Here is a 21,330-nt window from a genome sequence, read left to right as displayed (position 1 = left end):
ATAATAAAAATGTTTTCGAGATAATTTCTATTTACTAAAAAATATATTATATCAATATGATAAATATAATAATCTTCTAGCAACGCCTTAAAGTAATATGTCAGTATATAGCAGGGTTATAATACAATTTATTTATTATTATTCTTTCAAATAAAACCCCAATTAAAATGTATATACGAAACAATTGAAATTAATATTTAGTCTTAAATTCATTAGATTAGTTAAAATTTATATACATATTGAAATATATTAAGTAGAGACTAGCTTATGAATCAAATTTTACACGCTTATGCTGTTATAATATTCTATACCACAGGTCATAAAAATATACCTTTAAAATTAAATTTACTCACAACTAATCACATTAAAATACCACAATAAAATACCAGAGTATGGACCGTTAACTTAACAATGCTTAGACAATATAACAAAATACTTTAACATCCAATTGGTATATGACAATTTATCTGAGTTGAAATAACCTATTATACGTTAGAATAAGACAAATTCTAATATATATATATATATATATATATATATATATATAGCTGCAAATAACTTAATACACACCAGAGAGATTTACTTACAATAATAAGCCTGACTTAGAGATATGAAATACAAAAAAAATCTTTATCTGGCAAATTAAATTATTTGGCATTAATGTGACTAGCTAAGACTACACAGGACTATGGATATGACCTTAAAATACAAAGTGCCCTTTTAAAATTTATCAGCTTCAATTACCGTAGCAACAATGCATGTATTTGCTTTAAAATATTAAATTATAGTCACTGGCATACGTTACCACATAACCAAATGATTATTCAGTTTCCAGAATTTCTTGTGGGTCTTCTAAGAAGGATTTATCCACCATGTGCAGAGGTACAGGTCTCAAAATTGTTAACCTTCCTTTATTCAAGAAACTGTCCCAAAATGGCAGAGAATATACTTGGGACAAAGCCTATGTATTTTCCTCCCCAAAAATGCTTCTTTGAGTCTGTGTGGGGGTTTTCATTAAAAAATAAAAATCCCTCCTCATTTTCTTTAATCATTCCCACAAGATTTTGATAGGCCCTTATCAATGCTTGTCCCTGATTCGGAAATCGAGCTGAACATATCATTGGCTATTTGGAACATATGATGATTTGATACTATAATTTCCTTTGGTTGCAATTCTTGCATAAACCACTAGATGGTAGCAGACAACCAGAAATGCAGTCCCCACCATCAATACTGCTGCAGTCTAGTATCTAACCTTTAAAATGTTTATTAAATATACTTTAATGTTCAGTAGTAATAAACTTATCTGGTCAGCATATATGTCTCATTTAATATAATTGAAAATGTACAATTTGTGATCAAACACGAGTATATTATTAATTCTATTTTAAAATATGCTTATTGAAATCTCATTCCTTTTCAATATAAATATAGCCCACATCTTTGTACATCTCGATAGTGTTATTTTGAGTGCATGAAAACACAATTTATATATAGTTAATGGGACAATTTACTGTTTTCTCCTCAGTCTGAAATGAAAGAAACAATGTTGTTATTCTGAAGTAATTGGGTTGAAAACTTAAAATAGACAGTTACATATTCACTTTAGATTTAAAGGTATCTTATGCGCTAGACACATCTCCCAGGTTCATACACATATGCCATTTGAGTATTTTAAATAGACTTGAAAATTATAGACAAATCATTTATATGACTCTCTAGGTATACATTAATTTATCTAAGAACTATGTAGATAATTTGTTATCAAAAGTACATAGGTTTAAGATATTTTGAAATCTTGATTCTTAGGCTTTCAGCTTCCCATGTGTCTGTATGTAACGAGTTCAGATTCTTTGTGTATCTGAGGTTCAGGGGCAATTAACAGGCCTGTGCTAATTACTATATTCTCAAAATTTATGTTTGCATATCTGACTTATGTAAAGAATCTTGTCTCCAACATCCCAGGATACATCCAATCTTTGTTAATTATCAGGCCAATGTAATGACCCCATGTTGAGTTATGAGCTTCAAAGGCTAAATGTTTATTTCTCTTGTTAAGTGTATCCAGTCCACGGATCATCCATTACTTATGGGATATTAACTCCTCCCCAACAGGAAGTGCAAGAGGATTCACCCAGCAGAGCTGCTATATAGCTCCTCCCCTAACTGCCATTACCAGTCATTCTCTTGCACCCAACGAATAGATAGGATGTGTGAGAGGACTGTGGTGATTATACTTAGTTTCATACCTTCAATCAAAAGTTTGTTATTTTATAATAGCACCGGAGTGTGTTATTCCTTCTCTGGTAGAATTTGAAGAAGAATCTACCTGAGTCTTTCTATGATTTTAGCCGGAGTAGTTAAGATCATATTGCTGTTTCTCGGCCATCTGAGGAGAGGTAAACTTCAGATCAGGGGACAGCGGGCAGATTAATCTGCAAAGAGGTATGTAGCAGCTTATTATTTTCTGACAATGGAATTGATGAGAAAATTCTGCCATACCGATATAATGTAAACTCAGCCTTAAATGCAGTAGCAGCAACTGGTATCAGGCTGTCATGTATGTATATTTTACACTTCAATATTCTGGGGAATGGCACTTCACTGGAATTATACTGTATGCATAAAACTTTAGCCTAATTTGCAGGGACTAGCAACAGGCTTTTTAATAACACTCAATTTATTAATGTTAAACGTTTTTTGCTGGCATGTAAAATCGTTTAATTTTCTGAGGTACTGGGTGAAAAAATGTTTTGGGCACTATTTTTTTCCACTTGGCAGTCGTTTTATTTAATTTATGACAGTTTACTGATCTCTCTCACTGTTATGTGTGAGGGGGAGGGGCCTTTTTTGGCGCTTTTGCTACGCATCTAAAAATTCAGTCAGAAGTTTATTGTCTTCCCTGCATGATCCGGTTCATCTCTACTGAACTCAGTGGTCTTCAAAACTTGTTTTGAGGGAGGTAATCACTCACAGCAGAGCTGTGAGATTGTAGTTGACTGTGATAAAAAAACGGTTATTTCTGTATTATTTTTTTTTCTGCTATCAGGGTTAGTTATCCTTTGCTAATGGGAGCAATCCTTTGCTAAAATTGTGTTTTTTTACAAAGATTTGATGCTATAACTTTTCAGTTTATTAATTTTCAACTGTCATAACTTTTTCTGTGCTTCTTATAGGCACAGTATGTTTTCATATTATAGTAAATTACTTGAAAAGTATTTCCAAGTTGCTAGTTTATTTGCTAGTGTGTTAAACATGTCTGATTCAGAGGAAGATATCTGTGCTATATGTGCTAAAGCCAAAGTGGAGCCCAATAGAAATTTATGTACTAACTGTATTGATGCTACTTTAAATAAAAGTCAATCTGTACAAATTGAACATATTTCACCAAACAACGAGGGGAGAGTTATGCCGACTAACTCGCCTCACGTGTCAGTACCTGCATCTCCCGCTCGGGAGGTGCGTGATATTGTAGCGCCGAGTACATCTGGGCGGCCATTACAAATCACATTACAGGATATGGCTACTGTTATGACTGAAGTTTTGGCTAAATTACCAGAACTAAGAGGTAAGCGTGATCACTCTGGGGTGAGAACAGAGTGCGCTGATAATATTAGGGCCATGTCAGACACTGCGTCACAATTTGCAGAACATGAGGACGGAGAGCTTCATTCTGCGGGTGACGGTTCTGATCCAAACAAACTGGATTCAGATATTTCAAATTTTAAATTTAAGCTGGAAAACCTCCGTGTATTACTAGGGGAGGTGTTAGCGTCTCTGAATGATTGTAACACAGTTGCAATACCAGAGAAAATGTGTAGGTTGGATAAATATTTTGCGGTACCGGCGAGTACTGACGTTTTTCCTATACCTAAGAGACTTACTGAAATTGTTACTAAGGAGTGGGATAGACCCGGTGTGCCGTTCTCACCCCCTCCGATATTTAGAAAGATGTTTCCAATAGACGCCACCACACGGGACTTATGGCAAATGGTCCCTAAGGTGGAGGGAGCAGTTTCTACTTTAGCTAAGCGTACCACTATCCCGGTGGAGGATAGCTGTGCCTTTTCAGATCCAATGGATAAAAAGTTAGAGGGTTACCTTAAGAAAATGTTTGTTCAACAAGGTTTTATATTGCAACCTCTTGCATGCATTGCGCCTGTCACGGCTGCAGCAGCATTTTGGTTTGAGTCTCTGGAAGAGACACTTGAATCAGCTCCATTAGATGAGATTACACACAAGCTTAAAGCCCTTAAGTTAGCTAACTCATTTATTTCAGATGCCGTAGTACATTTAACTAAACTTACGGCTAAGAATTCCGGATTCGCCATTCAGGCACGCAGAGCACTGTGGCTAAAATCCTGGTCAGCTGACGTTACTTCTAAATCTAAATTGCTTAATATACCTTTCAAAGGGCAGACCTTATTCGGGCCCGGGTTGAAAGAAATTATCGCTGACATTACAGGAGGTAAAGGCCATGCCCTGCCTCAAGACAGAGCCAAACCTAAGGCTAGACAGTCTAATTTTCATTCCTTTCGTAATTTCAAAGCAGGAGCAGCATCAACTTCCTCTGCACCAAAACAGGAAGGAGCTGTTGCTCGCTACAGACAAGGCTGGAGACCTAACCAGTACTGGAACAAGGGCAAGCAGGCCAGGAAACCTGCTGCTGCCCCTAAGACAGCATGAATCGAGGGCCCCCGATCCGGGAACGGATCTAGTGGGGGGCAGACTTTCTCTCTTCGCCCAGGCTTGGGCAAGAGATGTCCAGGATCCCTGGGCGTTAGAGATCATATCTCAGGGATACCTTCTAGACTTCAAATTCTCTCCCCCAAGAGGGAGATTTCATCTGTCAAGGTTGTCAACAAACCAAATAAAGAAAGAGGCGTTTCTACGCTGCGCACAAGATCTTTTATTAATGGGAGTGATCCATCCGGTTCCGCGGTCGGAACAAGGACAAGGGTTTTACTCAAATCTGTTTGTGGTTCCCAAAAAAGAGGGAACTTTCAGGCCAATCTTGGATTTAAAGATCCTAAACAAATTCCTAAGAGTTCCATCGTTCAAAATGGAAACTATTCGGACAATTTTACCCATGATCCAAAAGGGTCAGTACATGACCACAGTGGATTTAAAGGATGCTTACCTTCACATACCGATTCACAAAGATCATTACCGGTATCTAAGGTTTGCCTTTCTAGACAGGCATTACCAGTTTGTAGCTCTTCCATTCGGATTGGCTACGGCTCCGAGAATCTTCACAAAGGTTCTGGGTGCTCTTCTGGCGGTACTAAGACCGCGAGGAATTGCGGTAGCTCTGTACCTAGACGACATTCTGATACAAGCTTCAAGCTTTCAAACTGCCAAGTCTCATACAGAGTTAGTACTGGCATTTCTAAGGTCGCATGGATGGAAGGTGAACGAAAAGAAGAGTTCTCTCTTTCCACTCACAAGAGTTCCCTTCTTGGGGACTCTTATAGATTCTGTAGAAATGAAGATTTACCTGACAGAAGACAGGTTAACAAAGCTTCAAAATGCATGCCGTATCCTTCATTCCATTCAACACCCGTCAGTAGCTCAATGCATGGAGGTGATCGGCTTAATGGTAGCAGCAATGGACATAGTACCCTTTGCACGCCTAAATCTCAGACCGCTGCAATTGTGCATGCTAAGTCAGTGGAATGGGGATTACTCAGATTTGTCCCCTACTCTGAATCTGGATCAAGAGACCAGAAATTCTCTTCTATGGTGGCTTTCTCGGCCACATCTGTCCAGGGGGATGCCATTCAGCAGGCCGGACTGGACAATTGTAACAACAGACGCCAGCCTACTAGGTTGGGGCGCTGTCTGGAATTCTCTGAAGGCTCAGGGACAATGGAATCAGGAGGAGAGTCTCCTACCAATAAACATTCTGGAATTGAGAGCAGTTCTCAATGCCCTTCTGGCTTGGCCCCAGTTAACAACTCGGGGGTTCATCAGGTTTCAGTCGGACAACATCACGACTGTAGCTTACATCAACCATCAGGGAGGGACAAGAAGCTCCCTAGCAATGATGGAAGTATCAAAGATAATTCGCTGGGCAGAGTCTCACTCTTGCCACCTGTCAGCAATCCACATCCCGGGAGTGGAGAACTGGGAGGCGGATTTCTTAAGTCGTCAGACTTTTCATCCGGGGGAGTGGGAACTTCATCTGGAGGTCTTTGCCCAAATACTTCGACGTTGGGGCAAACCAGAGATAGATCTCATGGCGTCTCGACAGAACGCCAAGCTTCCTCGTTACGGGTCCAGATCCAGGGATCCGGGAGCGGTTCTGATAGATGCTTTGACAGCACCTTGGACCTTCGGGATGGCTTATGTGTTTCCACCCTTCCCGATGCTTCCTCGATTGATTGCCAGAATCAAACAGGAGAGAGCATCAGTGATTCTAATAGCGCCTGCATGGCCACGCAGGACTTGGTATGCAGATCTAGTGGACATGTCATCCTGTCCACCTTGGTCGCTACCTCTGAAACAGGACCTTCTGATCCAGGGTCCCTTCAAACATCAAAATCTAATTTCTCTGAAGCTGACTGCTTGGAAATTGAACGCTTGATTTTATCAAAACGTGGTTTTTCTGAGTCAGTTATTGATACCTTAATACAGGCTAGGAAGCCTGTTACCAGAAAGATTTACCATAAGATATGGCGCAAATACTTATATTGGTGCGAATCCAAGAGTTACTCATGGAGTAAGGTTAGGATTCCGAGGATATTGTCTTTTCTACAAGAAGGTTTAGAAAAGGGTTTATCCGCTAGTTCCTTAAAGGGACAGATTTCAGCTCTGTCCATTCTTTTACACAAACGTCTGTCAGAAGTTCCGGACGTTCAAGCTTTTTGTCAGGCTTTAGCTAGGATCAAGCCTGTGTTTAAAACTGTTGCTCCACCATGGAGTTTGAACTTAGTTCTTAATGTTTTACAGGGGGTTCCGTTTGAACCCCTTCATTCCATTGATATCAAGTTGTTATCTTGGAAAGTTCTGTTTTTAATGGCGATTTCCTCGGCTCGAAGAGTCTCTGAGTTATCTGCCTTACATTGTGATTCTCCTTATCTGATTTTTCATTCAGACAAGGTAGTTCTGCGTACTAAACCTGGGTTCCTACCTAAGGTGGTCACTAACAGGAATATCAATCAAGAGATTGTGGTTCCATCTTTGTGTCCTAATCCTTCTTCGAAAAAGGAACGTCTGCTACACAATCTAGATGTAGTCCGTGCCCTGAAATTTTATCTACAGGCAACTAAGGATTTTCGACAAACGTCTTCCCTGTTTGTCGTTTATTCTGGTCAGAGGAGAGGTCAAAAAGCTTCGGCTACCTCTCTCTCCTTTTGGCTTCGTAGCATAATACGGTTAGCCTATGAGACTGCTGGACAGCAGCCTCCTGAAAGAATTACAGCACATTCTACTAGAGCTGTGGCTTCCACTTGGGCCTTTAAGAATGAGGCTTCTGTTGAACAGATTTGCAAGGCTGCAACTTGGTCTTCTCTTCATACTTTTTCCAAATTTTACAAATTTGACATTTTTGCTTCTTCGGAGGCTGTTTTTGGGAGAAAGGTTCTTCAGGCAGTGGTTCCTTCCGTATAAAGAGCCTGCCTGTCCCTCCCGTCATCCGTGTACTTTAGCTTTGGTATTGGTATCTCATAAGTAATGGATGATCCGTGGACTGGATACACTTAACAAGAGAAAACATAATTTATGCTTACCTGATAAATTTATTTCTCTTGTAGTGTATCCAGTCCACGGCCCGCCCTGTCACTTTAAGGCAGGTAATTTTTCCATTAAACTACAGTCACCACTGCACCCTATGGTTTTCCTTTCTCTGCATGTTTTCGGTCGAATGACTTGTAATGGCAGTTAGGGGAGGAGCTATATAGCAGCTCTGCTGGGTGAATCCTCTTGCACTTCCTGTTGGGGAGGAGTTAATATCCCATAAGTAATGGATGATCCATGGACTGGATACACTACAAGAGAAATAAATTTATCAGGTAAGCATAAATTATGTTTTTCTATCTTCACTAATTGAACCAAATGTTTTCCTTTTGTACCTAGCTTATCTTAAGCAGCAAGGAGGGGGCATGGGTTGTAGTGAGATCCATTTATATAAAATTAGATATTAGCTAAAATTAAATATTACATTCTGGGATACATCTGTAGTTTATTCAATGTTATTTCACAGGTACACTGACACCTTTACAGTTTATACAAAGCAACTGTACCTAAATTCAACATCAATAATCCTTTACATAGAAAACAGTAAAAAATAAATTATTGACAGTTCCAATATATTTAAATAGCAGTACATTGCGAACCCCCAATCCCCTAAAGATAAATTATTAATGAAAAGGGAAGCCTTTTGTATATTCACATTGAAAACTAAGGGCTTCAATGTGGAAGCAGATATCCATTTATGGTATTGATTTTTGCAAAAATTAGATTGTAGGTCTCTCTGTGTGGTTTTTGAAGGCTAATTTAGAATTCACATAAAGAGGTTTAGAATTTTGTAATCCATGGTGGTAATAAAACTATGATAGTGAAAAATTGCATGTTACTTGAATATGGTTTTGGAAGGCTAATTCAGGATTTAGTTAATGATGACTAGACATTGTAATCTAGTGTAGTAAATTTCATCTATTATAATAAGAAAAATTGCTTAGGTTACTTCAATTTGTATTTGGGGGTTTGAATGCACTTATATTTAAATGTATTGGAATTGTTACAGTTTTTATGTAAAGGAGTATTGATGTTGATATTGAATTTAGGTAGAGTTGCTTTGTATTATTAACTGTATAGGGATCCCCTTATATGAGACAATATTATGCAAACAGATTGCAGATTTTTTCATAGAGAGACGGTGTCTGGATTATATATTCTGTCAACGCTTTTATAGTGATACCAAATTAAAAAACTAATGTTCACATGGTTGTAAAGGTGTATAAAGTGATGAAATACCCAGGTGCTGCATGGTCTATGATTAAGGTGAGCAGCCAAAGCACATAAGACCACTGCAGCCGTGGGTTTACACTATGTGTACTTTTTATTTTCTATGTAAATAAAAGCTACATTTTAGTTGCCTAGCTCTGCTTTTTTTTATTTTACATTACCCACATTGCAATGTTTCTGTAAACGAAAATGATGGGCCTCCGGAAGCAGCATTTGCTGCTTCATAAATTGAGCCCCATCAATTAATTTCCTTTACTGACCTTTGTAACCAGTGAGTGTGATCATTAGATCATTTCTCATATACCTTATACATCAGATAGTTGTCACTCGATTAACTAATGCCACTTTGTTCTGTGTCACCCAGATGGTCTTGCCCCTTTTGCTGTATACTTGTGTGTGGAGCCTCCAGTCCTTCTTTAGTTGCCATTTTTAACCACATCTTCAGAATAAGGTGCTGAATTCTACATTCATTGGAAACACAGTCTCCATATAATACACACAAGGACATGCACTCCAAGTGCCATATTATCAAAGATGACCATAGCTGCTATCACCGATTGGCAGTCCTATTATAAGGTGGCAACTTCTTATCTGAAAACACCTTGTTCTTCAGAAGCAATTGTTATGTATGAAAATAATCTATGTAATCAGATTCAAGTCTTGTAAATTCTTGTAAAATATAATGGACCCTCAAACTGGAAGATTGGGATAGCAGAAGAGCCAAGTCCAAACATGTGCTTTTTGACCAGGCCAGAGATAATTTTTTGCTTTAATCTAGTGTATATTTTGATTTGCCCAGCAGAGCAGCTATCAACACAATCTAGAATGATTCTCAAAAGGATTGCTATTGCACCAACTACAAATGGAAGAAGAGCCCTGTATGTGACATTTGGTTTAACTGCTGCTCTTTCTCGTTGCCATAAGACATATCTTAACTTATCAATATTTGGACAATTTACACCCAAAATTGTATGTATGTATATATATATATATATATATATATATATATATATATAGTGAGCAGCGTGTAACCAGGAGTCTGTTTCTGCACAGTTGTGTGTTAGCTGCCCTTAAAAGATCCTCACCACACTTTAGCATTATTAACCTTTTAACGTTCCTCAACTCAGTCTGATGGAGTAGACTAGCAACTTTCTTGTAGTGTGGCCTGAACAAGGATGGTTTTATCAAGTCATATATTGAATTCTCAATTTAGGTGGCAAATGTCAATCTCCCCGGGCTCTTCTGACCGGGGAGATTGATAGCTCCTGCCAGAGCGTGATTGGCTGTGCGTGGGCAGGATTACACGCGAGCGCAAAATAGAACTCGTGTGCAATGCTGAATTCCTGCAGCGGAATTCAGCACGTCAGAGACAAGCTGCGGCAAACAGGGGTGCGTATGTGCGCCCTTGTCCACTGCAGCTTGATAAGTCAACCCCTTAATCTGATGCAGTATTCCCACAACTATGAAGGATCATATTACCCAATTCCCATGGTTCATTTCAAAGGAAGACTAGACCCTGTGTACAAGCACAGAGTAGCAGAAACAATCATTGCAAAATCCACCAATCTCTGGCCACTATTGCAATCTCGCAAGTAATTAATCGGAATAAGCGTGGGTAACAAGTTAAAGGGACAGTCTACACCAGAATTTTTATTGTTTTAAAAGATAGATAATCCCTTTATTACCCATTGCCCAGTTTTGCATAACCAACACAGTTATATACTTTTAACCTCTGTGATTATCTTGTATCTAAGCATCTGCAAACTGCCCCTTTTTTCAGTTCTTTTGGCAGACTTGAAGTCTAGCCAATTAGTGCCTGCTCCCAGATTACTTCACGTGCACGAGCACAGTGTTATCTATATGAAATATGTGAACTTACACCCTCTAGTGGTGAAAAACTGTTAAAATGCAATCTGAAAGAGGTGGGCTTCAAGGTCTAAGAAATTAGCATATGAACCTCCTAGGTTAAGCTTTCAACTAAGAATACCAAGAGAACAAAGCAAAATTGGTGATAAAAGTAAATTGGAAAATTGTTTAAAATTACATGCTCTATCTGAACCATGAAAGTTTATTTTGGCCTAGATTGTCCCTTTAAGAATTACCCATAGCCTTTTTTTCTTTGATACCTAAGGGAAAGGCACTATAATAGTACCAAGATTTCAAGCAGAATGCTAGTTTAGCTACAAATAGGTGAAAGCTAAACTGATGCTTGCAGGAAGTGTTGTAGAACATACATACAATATATGGCAAAGGTAGGTACCTTTCAGATTTCTGTGAGAAGTTTCTACTTCTAGATGATTAAGAGACTAAATACCCTTAACTGATTATTTCTAAAAGTTGGTGTATTTTTTATCTGGAAAATAATCTACCATTATGTAGGAAAAAAGAAAACGTATGCTTACCTGATAAAAAAAAATTCTTTCCAGGCACACATCATTCCAATTACTAGTGGGATATTCAACTCCTGGCTAGCAGGAGGAGGCAAAGAGCATCCCAGCAAAGCTGTTAAGTGTAACTTCCCTTACCCATAATCCCTATTCATTCAGCCAAAGGAACATTGAAAAAGAAGAAACACAAGGGTAAAAAGGTGCCTGAGGTTTACTGACGAATTTAAAAAGAGGGCAGGGACGTGCACTCTCCATGCCCGGAAAGAAATTTATCAGGTAAGCATAAATTTTGTTTTCTTTCCTATGGCATGGAGAGTCCATGACGTCATTCCAGTTACTAGTGGGAACCAATACCCAAGCTAGAGGACACGGAATGAACAGGGAGGGAGAACAAGGCAGGATGACCTAAACAGAAGGTACCACTGCTAGAAGAACCTTTCTCCCAAAAGAGGTCTTAGCCGAGGCAAAAGTATCAATATTTGTAGAAGTTGGAAAAAGTATGCAAAGATGACCATGTTGCCGCCTTGCAAATCTGTTCCACAGAAGCTTCACTTTTGAAGCCCAAGAAGAGGAGACAGCCCTAGTGGAATGAGCCGTAATTCACTCAGGAGGCTGCTATGCAGCAGTCTCATAAGCAAAACAAAACATACTTTTTCCACAGAAAACAACAAACAGGGCAGAAGATTGCCGAAAATCTTTAGTAGCTTGTAGGTAAAATTTTAGAGCACGCACAACATTCAAGTTATGTAAAAAACATTCCTTTTGAGGAGGATTAGGACAAAAAGAAGAAACAACAAGTTCCTGATTAATGTTTAGATCCGACACCACCTTAGGAAGAAACCCCAATTTAGCACGAAGGACCATCTTATCTGCATGAAAATTAAGGCACGGGGAATCACACTGCAGCGCTGAAAGCTCAGAAACTCTGCGAGCGGTAGAAATAGCAAGGAGAAACAAAACCTTCCAAGATAACTTTATATCAACAACATGCATCAACTCAAACGGAGACTGCTTCAAAACCTTAAGAACTAGGTTAAGACTCCAAGGAGGAGCAACAGGTATAAACACAGGCCTGATTCTGACCAGAGCCTGAACAAAAGCTTGAACAGATGGTCCTGTGAAATCCACCACGAGAGAGAATCTCTAGTTAGGAGATCCAGATCTATCCTCTGCAAGAGATCTGAGAGAACTCCTTTCCATTTACCGAGCATGCATAAATGCAGAGGTCTCAAATGGAACCAAGCCAAAAGAAAGACATCCATGGAAGCTACCATCAGACCAATAACCTCCATGCATTGGGCCACAAAGTTGAATTTTCTGACATCCGTCAAATTTTTTTGTCATTATGGATAAACTATAATCGTTCCCAAGAAGCATGCCCTTTTTGTCTGGTAATAGGGAACACTCTTCCAGATTCACTTTCCACCCATGAGAACGTAGAATAAATATCTCAGTATGAGATCTCGCTAGTTGAAAAGAGGACGTTTGACCCAAAATGACTTCCAGGAAAGGCACCACCGCTATTCCCTGAGATCTAGCCACTGCCGAAAAGGTTCCAACAAACTGGAAGAACTTGTCCAGGAAGGCAAACCTCAGAAACTGGAGATGATCCCTATGAAAAGGAACATGAAGATACACATCCTTCAGATCTATGGACGTCAGTAACTGACCCTCTCGAACCAATAGAAAAATGGAACAAACAGTTTCCATTTTGAAGGACAGAACCTTGAGGAATATGTTGAGACATATTAGGTCTAGGATGGCACGGAGAATTCCCTCCTTATAGGAGCTACAAAGATTTGAATAGAATCCTTGACCCAGTTCCTTTACAGGAACTGGAACAAATACTACCAGGGATGATAGGTCCTTTATGCAGATTAAGAAGCCTCTCTTTTTGCCTGTCTTACTGGAACAAATACTACCAGGGAAGATAGGTCCTTTATGCAGATTAAGAAGCCTCTCTTTTTGCCTGGCTTGCATATAACCTTGACAGGATAAATCTACCCCATGGGAGGCAAGACTTGAATCCTATTATGAAAACCCTGGGATACTAGTCCATGGCCCAAAGAATTGGGTGCCCTTGAACCGATCCAAGTCCTGGAAAAAGAAAGCATGCCCCCAATTTGATCAAAGACTGGATTGGGAGCGGTTCCTTCTTACTGATTTATAATCAGTGGAAGGTTTATTGGCTTGCTTCCCCTTATTCCAAGGCTGACTGGACCTCCATGAGGTCCTGAATTGCTCTGGCCTGGAAGAAAAGGAGGAAGACTTCTGTCATATGAGCACTAAAAAAACTCAAATATGAGTCAAATATAAGATTTCTATAAAATATAGAAATAAATATAATAGAGTCCTCAAAAACACTAGCAAATAGAGGAAGAGACATGAAAATATGTCACATAATCGCCACAATACTCTGAGCATAGAACCCCTTACTAAGGAAGAGTTACATCTGTATATGATACTTATCAAAAAAGTTAGAAATACCTTTAATGTAGGAGAAATAGCATATCTAGAGATATATTAAAATATAGTGTTCCACCATTCTTATCAGGAAAACTCTTCTCCTTATCAGGAAAAAAACTCCTCAATTTGAGAAAGAGGAAGTATTATTATGATCATAGACCTAATAATAAATAACAATAGGAAGAAACCTATTAAAGTCCTAAGGTAAACCTAACTTTGGACAAAATAAAGAAGAACTAACTTAGAAAAAGTTCTATAAATGCTAGACTCTCTACTGAGGTCCCCAATAAAATAATCTAGAGTAATAATAAAAGTAAATCGAAATACTAAAAGTTTAGAATATGGTACATCATAGAGAAAAGGCTAAAATTGCAGAACAAGAAAATGCCTTTCCATCAAGCTGCCACAAGATGGCATCAAAGCCTCAGAAAGGAAGACTTTATATAAAAGTCAAACTGTTCCTGACCAAAAACACACAGTCTCCTAACAACGAATAATCATCTAAAATGTTTAAGATGACAGAGCAATAAGTACAGAAAATACTGTATATTGAAATAAAAACCGAGACTGTTAGAAGAGTAGGGCAGTATTACATAAACACCCCTACTAAATTCTAAATGAAAATCCGTGGCGTGTAGTACCGTCATGAGGATAGAAAAACATATTAATAAAAGTTGCAAAATATTTACATTGAAGCTCTCCATAATAAAAATGAAATAATTATTTACAGCGGTTATGCTAGGGTAACAATCTTAAAGCTTGACACACTATAATAGCAGTCACTAACGACTCCAATAACACCTCCTACAAAAAAACTCCTTGCAAAGAGAATTTAGGAGACCCCAAACATCTAGCCCTCGAGGACTAAGAAGGAAAAAAATTGCGCGCAATGCGATTGCCACAAACAGGGGATAGAGAGCTCATTGGTATAGAGATAGGCCCCGCCCACAAAACAGCCCTTCTCAAAAACACATAATGAACTATGCCATTCATAATTTATATATATGCAACTCAAATTATCTTGAAGGCTTTAGAAATTTTACATAAAAGCCAGGATAGGTTTCGTATACAGATCAGTCTGACATAGTCACTAAACGGCAATGATACACAAGTCAGCGCAATAATCTCCACTAACAATGGCGGTTTTGTAGTTGGTCCCAACACCCAGGAAAAAGTGTAAACACAAATCCACTATATTGGCCAACGATCACCCTGCTGTGATCTAGGATAGCAGAGGGAGGGAACAACAAAAAGACAAAACAGCCAGAAGCAAATGGCCATAAATGTACATAACGAAAAAGGCACTCAAAGTAACTGCAAGGATCTTATTTGGAAAATGTGATGGCACAAAGAGGGAATAACATTGACACAAGCAATGACTATAAAAACCCAGTAAACGTTGAGCCTATGACATAAGTCATTAACTTACTATGCAGGGATTAAATGTGGAAGTAAAAATGTCACCCTGACACCCGGTCCCACATAAATACAACCTGGGCTATAAGTAAAAATGCCCGGCAAGTAAGCAGCAAAATCCCTGACCCTGACAAAGTCAGATAGCTGCTCAGCCGTAAAATAACCCTAAAACAGAGGATATATAATGAAATACAAACCCTTTCTGAGGGTACCAGGTCCCTGATTAATTTATCGCCCTTCTTCAAACATATACTCCTGTTCTATATGAAGTAAATAAGAAAGGACTTACCCTCCTGGGTCGTCTTCTGCTGTACAGCAGCTTCAGGTCTGTGAGCATCATCCGACCAGGACCTGAAGATATAAGAAAACAGAGTAACCAACTCTGGTTTTCTATAGAAGTGGTAGCATACATTGTTGGAGTTAAAGTAAGAACTACCTCACCGACCTCCAACTGCTTATAGCCACCATTACTCTTACTAAAGAGATTGACATGGACACAGCTTGACCCCAATCCTTGCTTGCAGGGAAAAGTACCCATAAAAGGATTAAAAACATAATTTTCTTCAGACACCGTCTTCGCACATCCTCCATTGACAGAGGCAAAGAGAATGACTGGGGATTGTGGGTAAGGGAAGTTACACTTAACAGCTTTGCTGGGGTGCTCTTTGCCTCCTCCTGCTGGCCAGGAGTTGAATATGCTACTAGTAAATGGAATGACGTTGTGGACTCTCCATTCATGCCATAGGAAAGAAATAGAAATTCCCACACTCCACAAACTAATGTTTTTATAACATTTCCATGTGTATTTTGAACTTCTAGAATGTTGCCAAACATCCTGCCGAAACATCTCAGAGCAAATTCTGGTCCAGAAGCAAAAATTGCACATCGGCTGCAGACAGGTATGCTGGATTTATTTAACTAGAAAACTATTTGTGAAAGATACCAAACTTTATTTTGCAATATACATGTATTAGTAAAAATGCTGTTCTACTAAAAGCTATTTTAAGTGTGTACTTAAGTATGCTCTGTATACAAGCATTTTAAAGACAAAACTTGCTCAGAGCCAAAGCTGCTTGCATGATCATCCAATGGCGCTGTGAGCAGCTGTAGTATTTAAAATGCTGGTGCACTGAGAATATCTAGCTATATTTCACATGCATGTGCAGAGAACAATGTTAACATTAAAACAGTGATAACTTTTACTAGAAGTACCTTTGCCTATATATGTATATTGTAAATTTTTCTATCCAAAGATGTAATTTATCTATGTGCATTTTCATCTGAATTAATATAGTAAAGCCAGCATTCCCAGACTTTCTGAAGTGATTCTGGTCACCAAATCTTACAATTTTATTCAATACCAAAATACAGTGTAACTGATTTTAACCTAAACAGATCATGTTTCAGCCCATTCAGATAAGCCAGAGGATGTGCAGAAATACGCATTTTTCCGAAACCTCACCTTAAAATTGCAGCAGATAGTAATAAATTCCACATCCGATCAAGTAACCGAATGGTGGACAATTCAGGAATGGAATCCGGCTTGTGGCCCAGCTGGATGTAACAAGAATATTGAGCTTGTTATATTTAATGACAAGGCTAGCCCTCAAAGTCTGGGATTCCTTGCTGGATACGGGTAAGTCTTCGGTTTTAAACACCACAACTTATACCCACTTTAAAAATAAACACATTTTATATTCACAGTGCTAATTATTGAAAGTGTATTGCTTATTTTGCAGCATTGTGGGCCTCTACATGTCAGTAGTTCTGGTTATTGGCAAATTTATTAGAGAATTCTTCAATGGCATATCCCGATCCATCATGTTTGAGGAGTTACCCAATGTGGACCGAATCCTGAAGCTCTGCACAGATATCTTCCTGGTCAGAGAAACTGGAGACTTGGACCTGGAGGAACAATTGTTTGCCAAACTTATATTCCTTTACAGGTCTCCAGAAACTATGATCAAGTGGACAAGGGAAAAAGAGGAGAAATGACACCGCCATAGAAAATAGGAGCTTTGTGGGACAACTCACTTTGAAATTGGACTTGTGTTACAGAACCAGCCAAAAAAAATTGTTCAAAGCAGGTTCTGGGTTGTCGAAAAGGAAGACAATATTGAAAACTAAAATAGCAGGACTTGTCTAAGAAGGAGCCCAGCTAAATTTGAGGTTATGATGAGCAAGTTTTTTTGTAATCCTTTTGGAGAAAAAAGGTACAGCAAAAAATGGACACAGAGTTATAACATCTGTCTGCCATTATCAGATCAATCATAATGATTTGTATATAAACACTATAGCCAAACCAAAGGTTTTCATTTGAATTTTGGCATAAAAAAAATAAAATAAAACTTGTACAAGTTACAACTGTGTGTGAGACATGAATTAATGATTTGAGTCTTTTTAATTGTCATTTATTTATAGCTAAAGATAACAGAGTGGAAAGAAAAACAAACACAGGTAAACCAAGATTAATAAGATTCCATAAAGTTGTGTGTGTGGAAGTGACTGGGGTAATGTGTATGCTACTATATTTTATGTTAATGTATATGTAATAACAAGGCTGTGTTAACATTTTTGATAATTGTATAAAATGTTACTATTGCAAAGAACTGTGTAATTGGGAAACATTGTCCTTTTATTTGTTTGCATACTAAAATTGTAAATATTTGGATGGTAACCTGCCTAAGTGGATCAGGCTGGACAGACATTGTGATGTAATTTGTGGAGGTTTAAAAGTTTTTGAACAGTTTGTGATTATACAGTTTGTCTGTATGAAAGGAAACACTAAATATACAAAATGCAGGGGTATACTTTATTGTCTTTGCAAAAAAATAGCTCTCTTTTTAGTTTGATGTTATCTTTTAAAATATAAGAACACAAACACAAGCCAATGAAATTAATTCACTTGTGTTACTCCTTTAACAGACTACCCTGTATGTGTAACTGTACAAAATCACTGCTGACGCCTACAGTGCTTTATAATAATAAGAAAAAACCTATGCCAGACCTGGAAGTTTAATATAACCATGACATCTGGTGACGTATTATTCTTGCATTCTTGTGCTCTGAATGAAACCCTGCAACATAATTATTTTGCCCAATTGTGGCCCTTTGGCAGATGCAGTTCTTGTTGTCATCACATTATTTCAGTTTTGACAATAAACGACTACACAAGCTATTGTGACGGTCTGCAGCAGCATGTAGGGTTGCCAGCTGTCAAATGTACAATATGTGGTATGAATAAAAGTCTGTCTTAGCTATGATAACATTTATAAAATATATTTTTCTATCACCACCAAAGTGGTGCTCTTCAATAGTGGAGCAATTACAACTATATGTCTATATACATATAGGTATTTCTGGATGGGCATCATTGGTGACTACAGTAAAGCTGACATTGTTATAGTATTTCCTCAAGCACTTTCATTCAATGTTATGTTCTAATAAACTATCTGGTCGGGGCCATATTTGAGAATTAAAACTATCATTCTTAACTAAAACCTAATGATTATGTATGTGTAGAAGTGTGTGCAAATGCAGTACAAAATTATCAACTTTTTTTACATAAAATCTGTAAAACACACCAACAGTTTAATGTTGAGCTCTGTATAAATTGTGGTTAGAGTGTACGATGACAAAGAGACCTTCAGAAGAAAAAGAAACATTAAAGACTACTTCCATCGGCATAACAGCAATGCAAACGCACAGCAGTGGGGGTATGTTTGTATGTTCACAACAGGAGTAGGCTGTGATCAAGTACACAGGGACTAAGGATGCAGGTTTATATGCAGTACAGAATATTTTCAGGCTGCAGCACACAGTGGTTGTGTAATCACACCAGACGTCTCCTCTTCGTATCCCTCTCGGGGCTGTCTGTAATATTATTCTCCCCTAGCGGAGAAACCATGTTCAGAAGTGGATCCTCAGAGGCACGGCCAAACAGGGAAAGCAGCAAAGCCACGCCAAAGCCAGTGGCTCTCTCGCCCTACAAAACCACACAAAATGGTAACAATTATCTGCACACCCTATTCAATAAAAGCAATAACCATTAAAATAAGGGCAGAAAAAAAAGAAAATCTACCGATTATAATACAACCATTTACCTGCTGCCACAGTTCAACCACTATATTACAATTAAAGGGATATACAATCCAAACATTTTCTTTTGCGATTCAGACAGAGCATACAAAATCCCTGCTGCACTCTCCCTCTGCAGGATTCATATATAACATAGTTACACACATTGCTGCCACATAGTTCTCAGGCATGTGCAATATTTGTATTCGGCATTCGTTATAGAAGCAAATGCCGAATATGGCTATTTTCTGTGCCACATTTATTAGAGTAAAATTGCAACACACAAATGTATGCTCAAATCCAGATATTTTGGGGTTGCATTTTTACACTAATAAAGTTAGAGCTACAAATTGCCAAATGCTGCTGCCTGTGGCCATATTTAGCATTTGTTTCAATAACAAATGCTGAATATGAATTTTTGTTCATGCCTCATGTGAACGATCCTGTGCCTACTTTAGAGGTAAAGTTTGATAACTGAAATAAATTGGATTTTTTTTTCATTTAATTGTATGTTATATATGAATTTTAAAATTGGTTTAAATATCATATAAATGTATTGACTGTTTATTTAAAAGATTAATTTGAAGATTTTTCATATATTTTAAAAGGATTTTAATTGCCAAGTAAGAAATATTCAGCTTTGTATGAAAGATGGAGAATATCGTTAGGAAATAAAAAAGTTATATTATAATTAAGTAGGCTCACAAGCTAATATAGTGTTGAAAGGAGAAGTGATTTCTATAGTAATAAGTAATTAAAATAAAATTCAACATGAAGAAAAGGATTGAGGACTATAAATAAAAGCTTTGAAAAAGCAATGGGTATCTGCAAAATGTCTCAGGTCTCATCATCTCACTTAAATGGTCGGTATTGCTATGCAACTCTGTGCCACTACGAGGGTGTGGGCAGACATAAAAGCCTCAGAGGTGAATCTGACGTGTTTAATTGTAGGAGATTAATAAAGTTTGGCATTCACCGTAAAAAAAAAAAAAAAAAAAAAAACACCCCACAACAATCTCCGTTAGTATCACACTATTATTTGCTTCATAAGACTAATGTCAAAGGTTTCAAAGCTTTATGAGACTGAGGAACTGATTAAGACATAAGAGAAGATATAGGACATAGCTACTTTGAGATACAACAGTGACAGAAAGATGGAAAGATCCAAAATAACTTTTTTGAGTTAGTGCATTATTACCCTAACCAGTTCGGTTTAGGTTTCACACTTTTTTGAAGAAATCTAAAAATATATACAGACAAGTTTTATGCTGCATATATGCACCATGTCCTTGTATGAAAATTATATAGAAAACATAATTTATGCTTACCTGATAAATTCCTTTCTTCTGTAGTGTGATCAGTCCACGGGTCATCATTACTTCTGGGATATTACTCCTCCCCAACAGGAAGTGCAAGAGGATTCACCCAGCAGAGCTGCATATAGCTCCTCCCCTCTACGTCACTCCCAGTCATTCGACCAAGGACCAACGAGAAAGGAAAAGCCAAGGGTGAAGTGGTGACTGGAGTATAAATTAAAAAATATTTACCTGCCTTAAAAACAGGGCGGGCCGTGGACTGATCACACTACAGAAGAAAGGAATTTATCAGGTAAGCATAAATTATGTTTTCTTCTGTTAAGTGTGATCAGTCCACGGGTCATCATTACTTCTGGGATACCAATACCAAAGCAAAAGTACACGGATGACGGGAGGGATAGGCAGGCTCTTTATACAGAAGGAACCACTGCCTGAAGAACCTTTCTCCCAAAAATAGCCTCCGATGAAGCAAAAGTGTCAAATTTGGAAAATTTGGGAAAAGTATGAAGCGAAGACCAAGTTGCAGCCTTGCAAATCTGTTCAACAGAGGCCTCATTCTTGAAGGCCCAAGTGGAAGCCACAGCTCTAGTAGAATGAGCTGTAATTCTTTCAGGAGGCTGCTGTCCAGCAGTCTCATAAGCTAAACGAATTATGCTACGAAGCCAAAAAGAAAGAGAGGTAGCGGAAGCTTTTTGACCTCT

General features: G+C 38.1%; 2 protein-coding genes across 2 annotated transcripts in view; one reads left to right on the top strand and one right to left on the bottom strand.

Annotated features, from left to right (window-relative positions):
* LOC128661976 (piezo-type mechanosensitive ion channel component 2-like) overlaps window positions 1-17,443 on the top strand; it is a 407,133-nt gene extending 389,690 nt beyond the window's left edge. The window contains exons 51-53 of the mRNA XM_053716001.1: window positions 16,056-16,135; window positions 16,644-16,872; window positions 16,976-17,443. Coding sequence (XP_053571976.1) covers window positions 16,056-16,135; window positions 16,644-16,872; window positions 16,976-17,231 — 565 coding nt within the window. The 3' untranslated portion in view covers window positions 17,232-17,443. The remainder of the gene's footprint in view (window positions 1-16,055; window positions 16,136-16,643; window positions 16,873-16,975) is intronic.
* Window positions 17,444-17,631: 188 nt separating this feature from the next.
* The window catches only part of NPEPL1 (aminopeptidase like 1), a 47,781-nt gene continuing 44,082 nt past the window's right edge, over window positions 17,632-21,330 (bottom strand). Inside the window, exon 12 of the mRNA XM_053704886.1 lies at window positions 17,632-19,221. Within this exon, the coding sequence (XP_053560861.1) occupies window positions 19,069-19,221 (153 nt within the window). The 3' untranslated portion in view covers window positions 17,632-19,068. The remainder of the gene's footprint in view (window positions 19,222-21,330) is intronic.

Source organism: Bombina bombina, chromosome 1, assembly GCF_027579735.1.
Source record: "Bombina bombina isolate aBomBom1 chromosome 1, aBomBom1.pri, whole genome shotgun sequence".
NCBI lineage: Eukaryota > Metazoa > Chordata > Amphibia > Anura > Bombinatoridae > Bombina > Bombina bombina.
The sequence above is the reverse complement of the archived record's forward strand: the minus strand, read 5'-3'. Positions and strand labels throughout refer to the sequence as shown.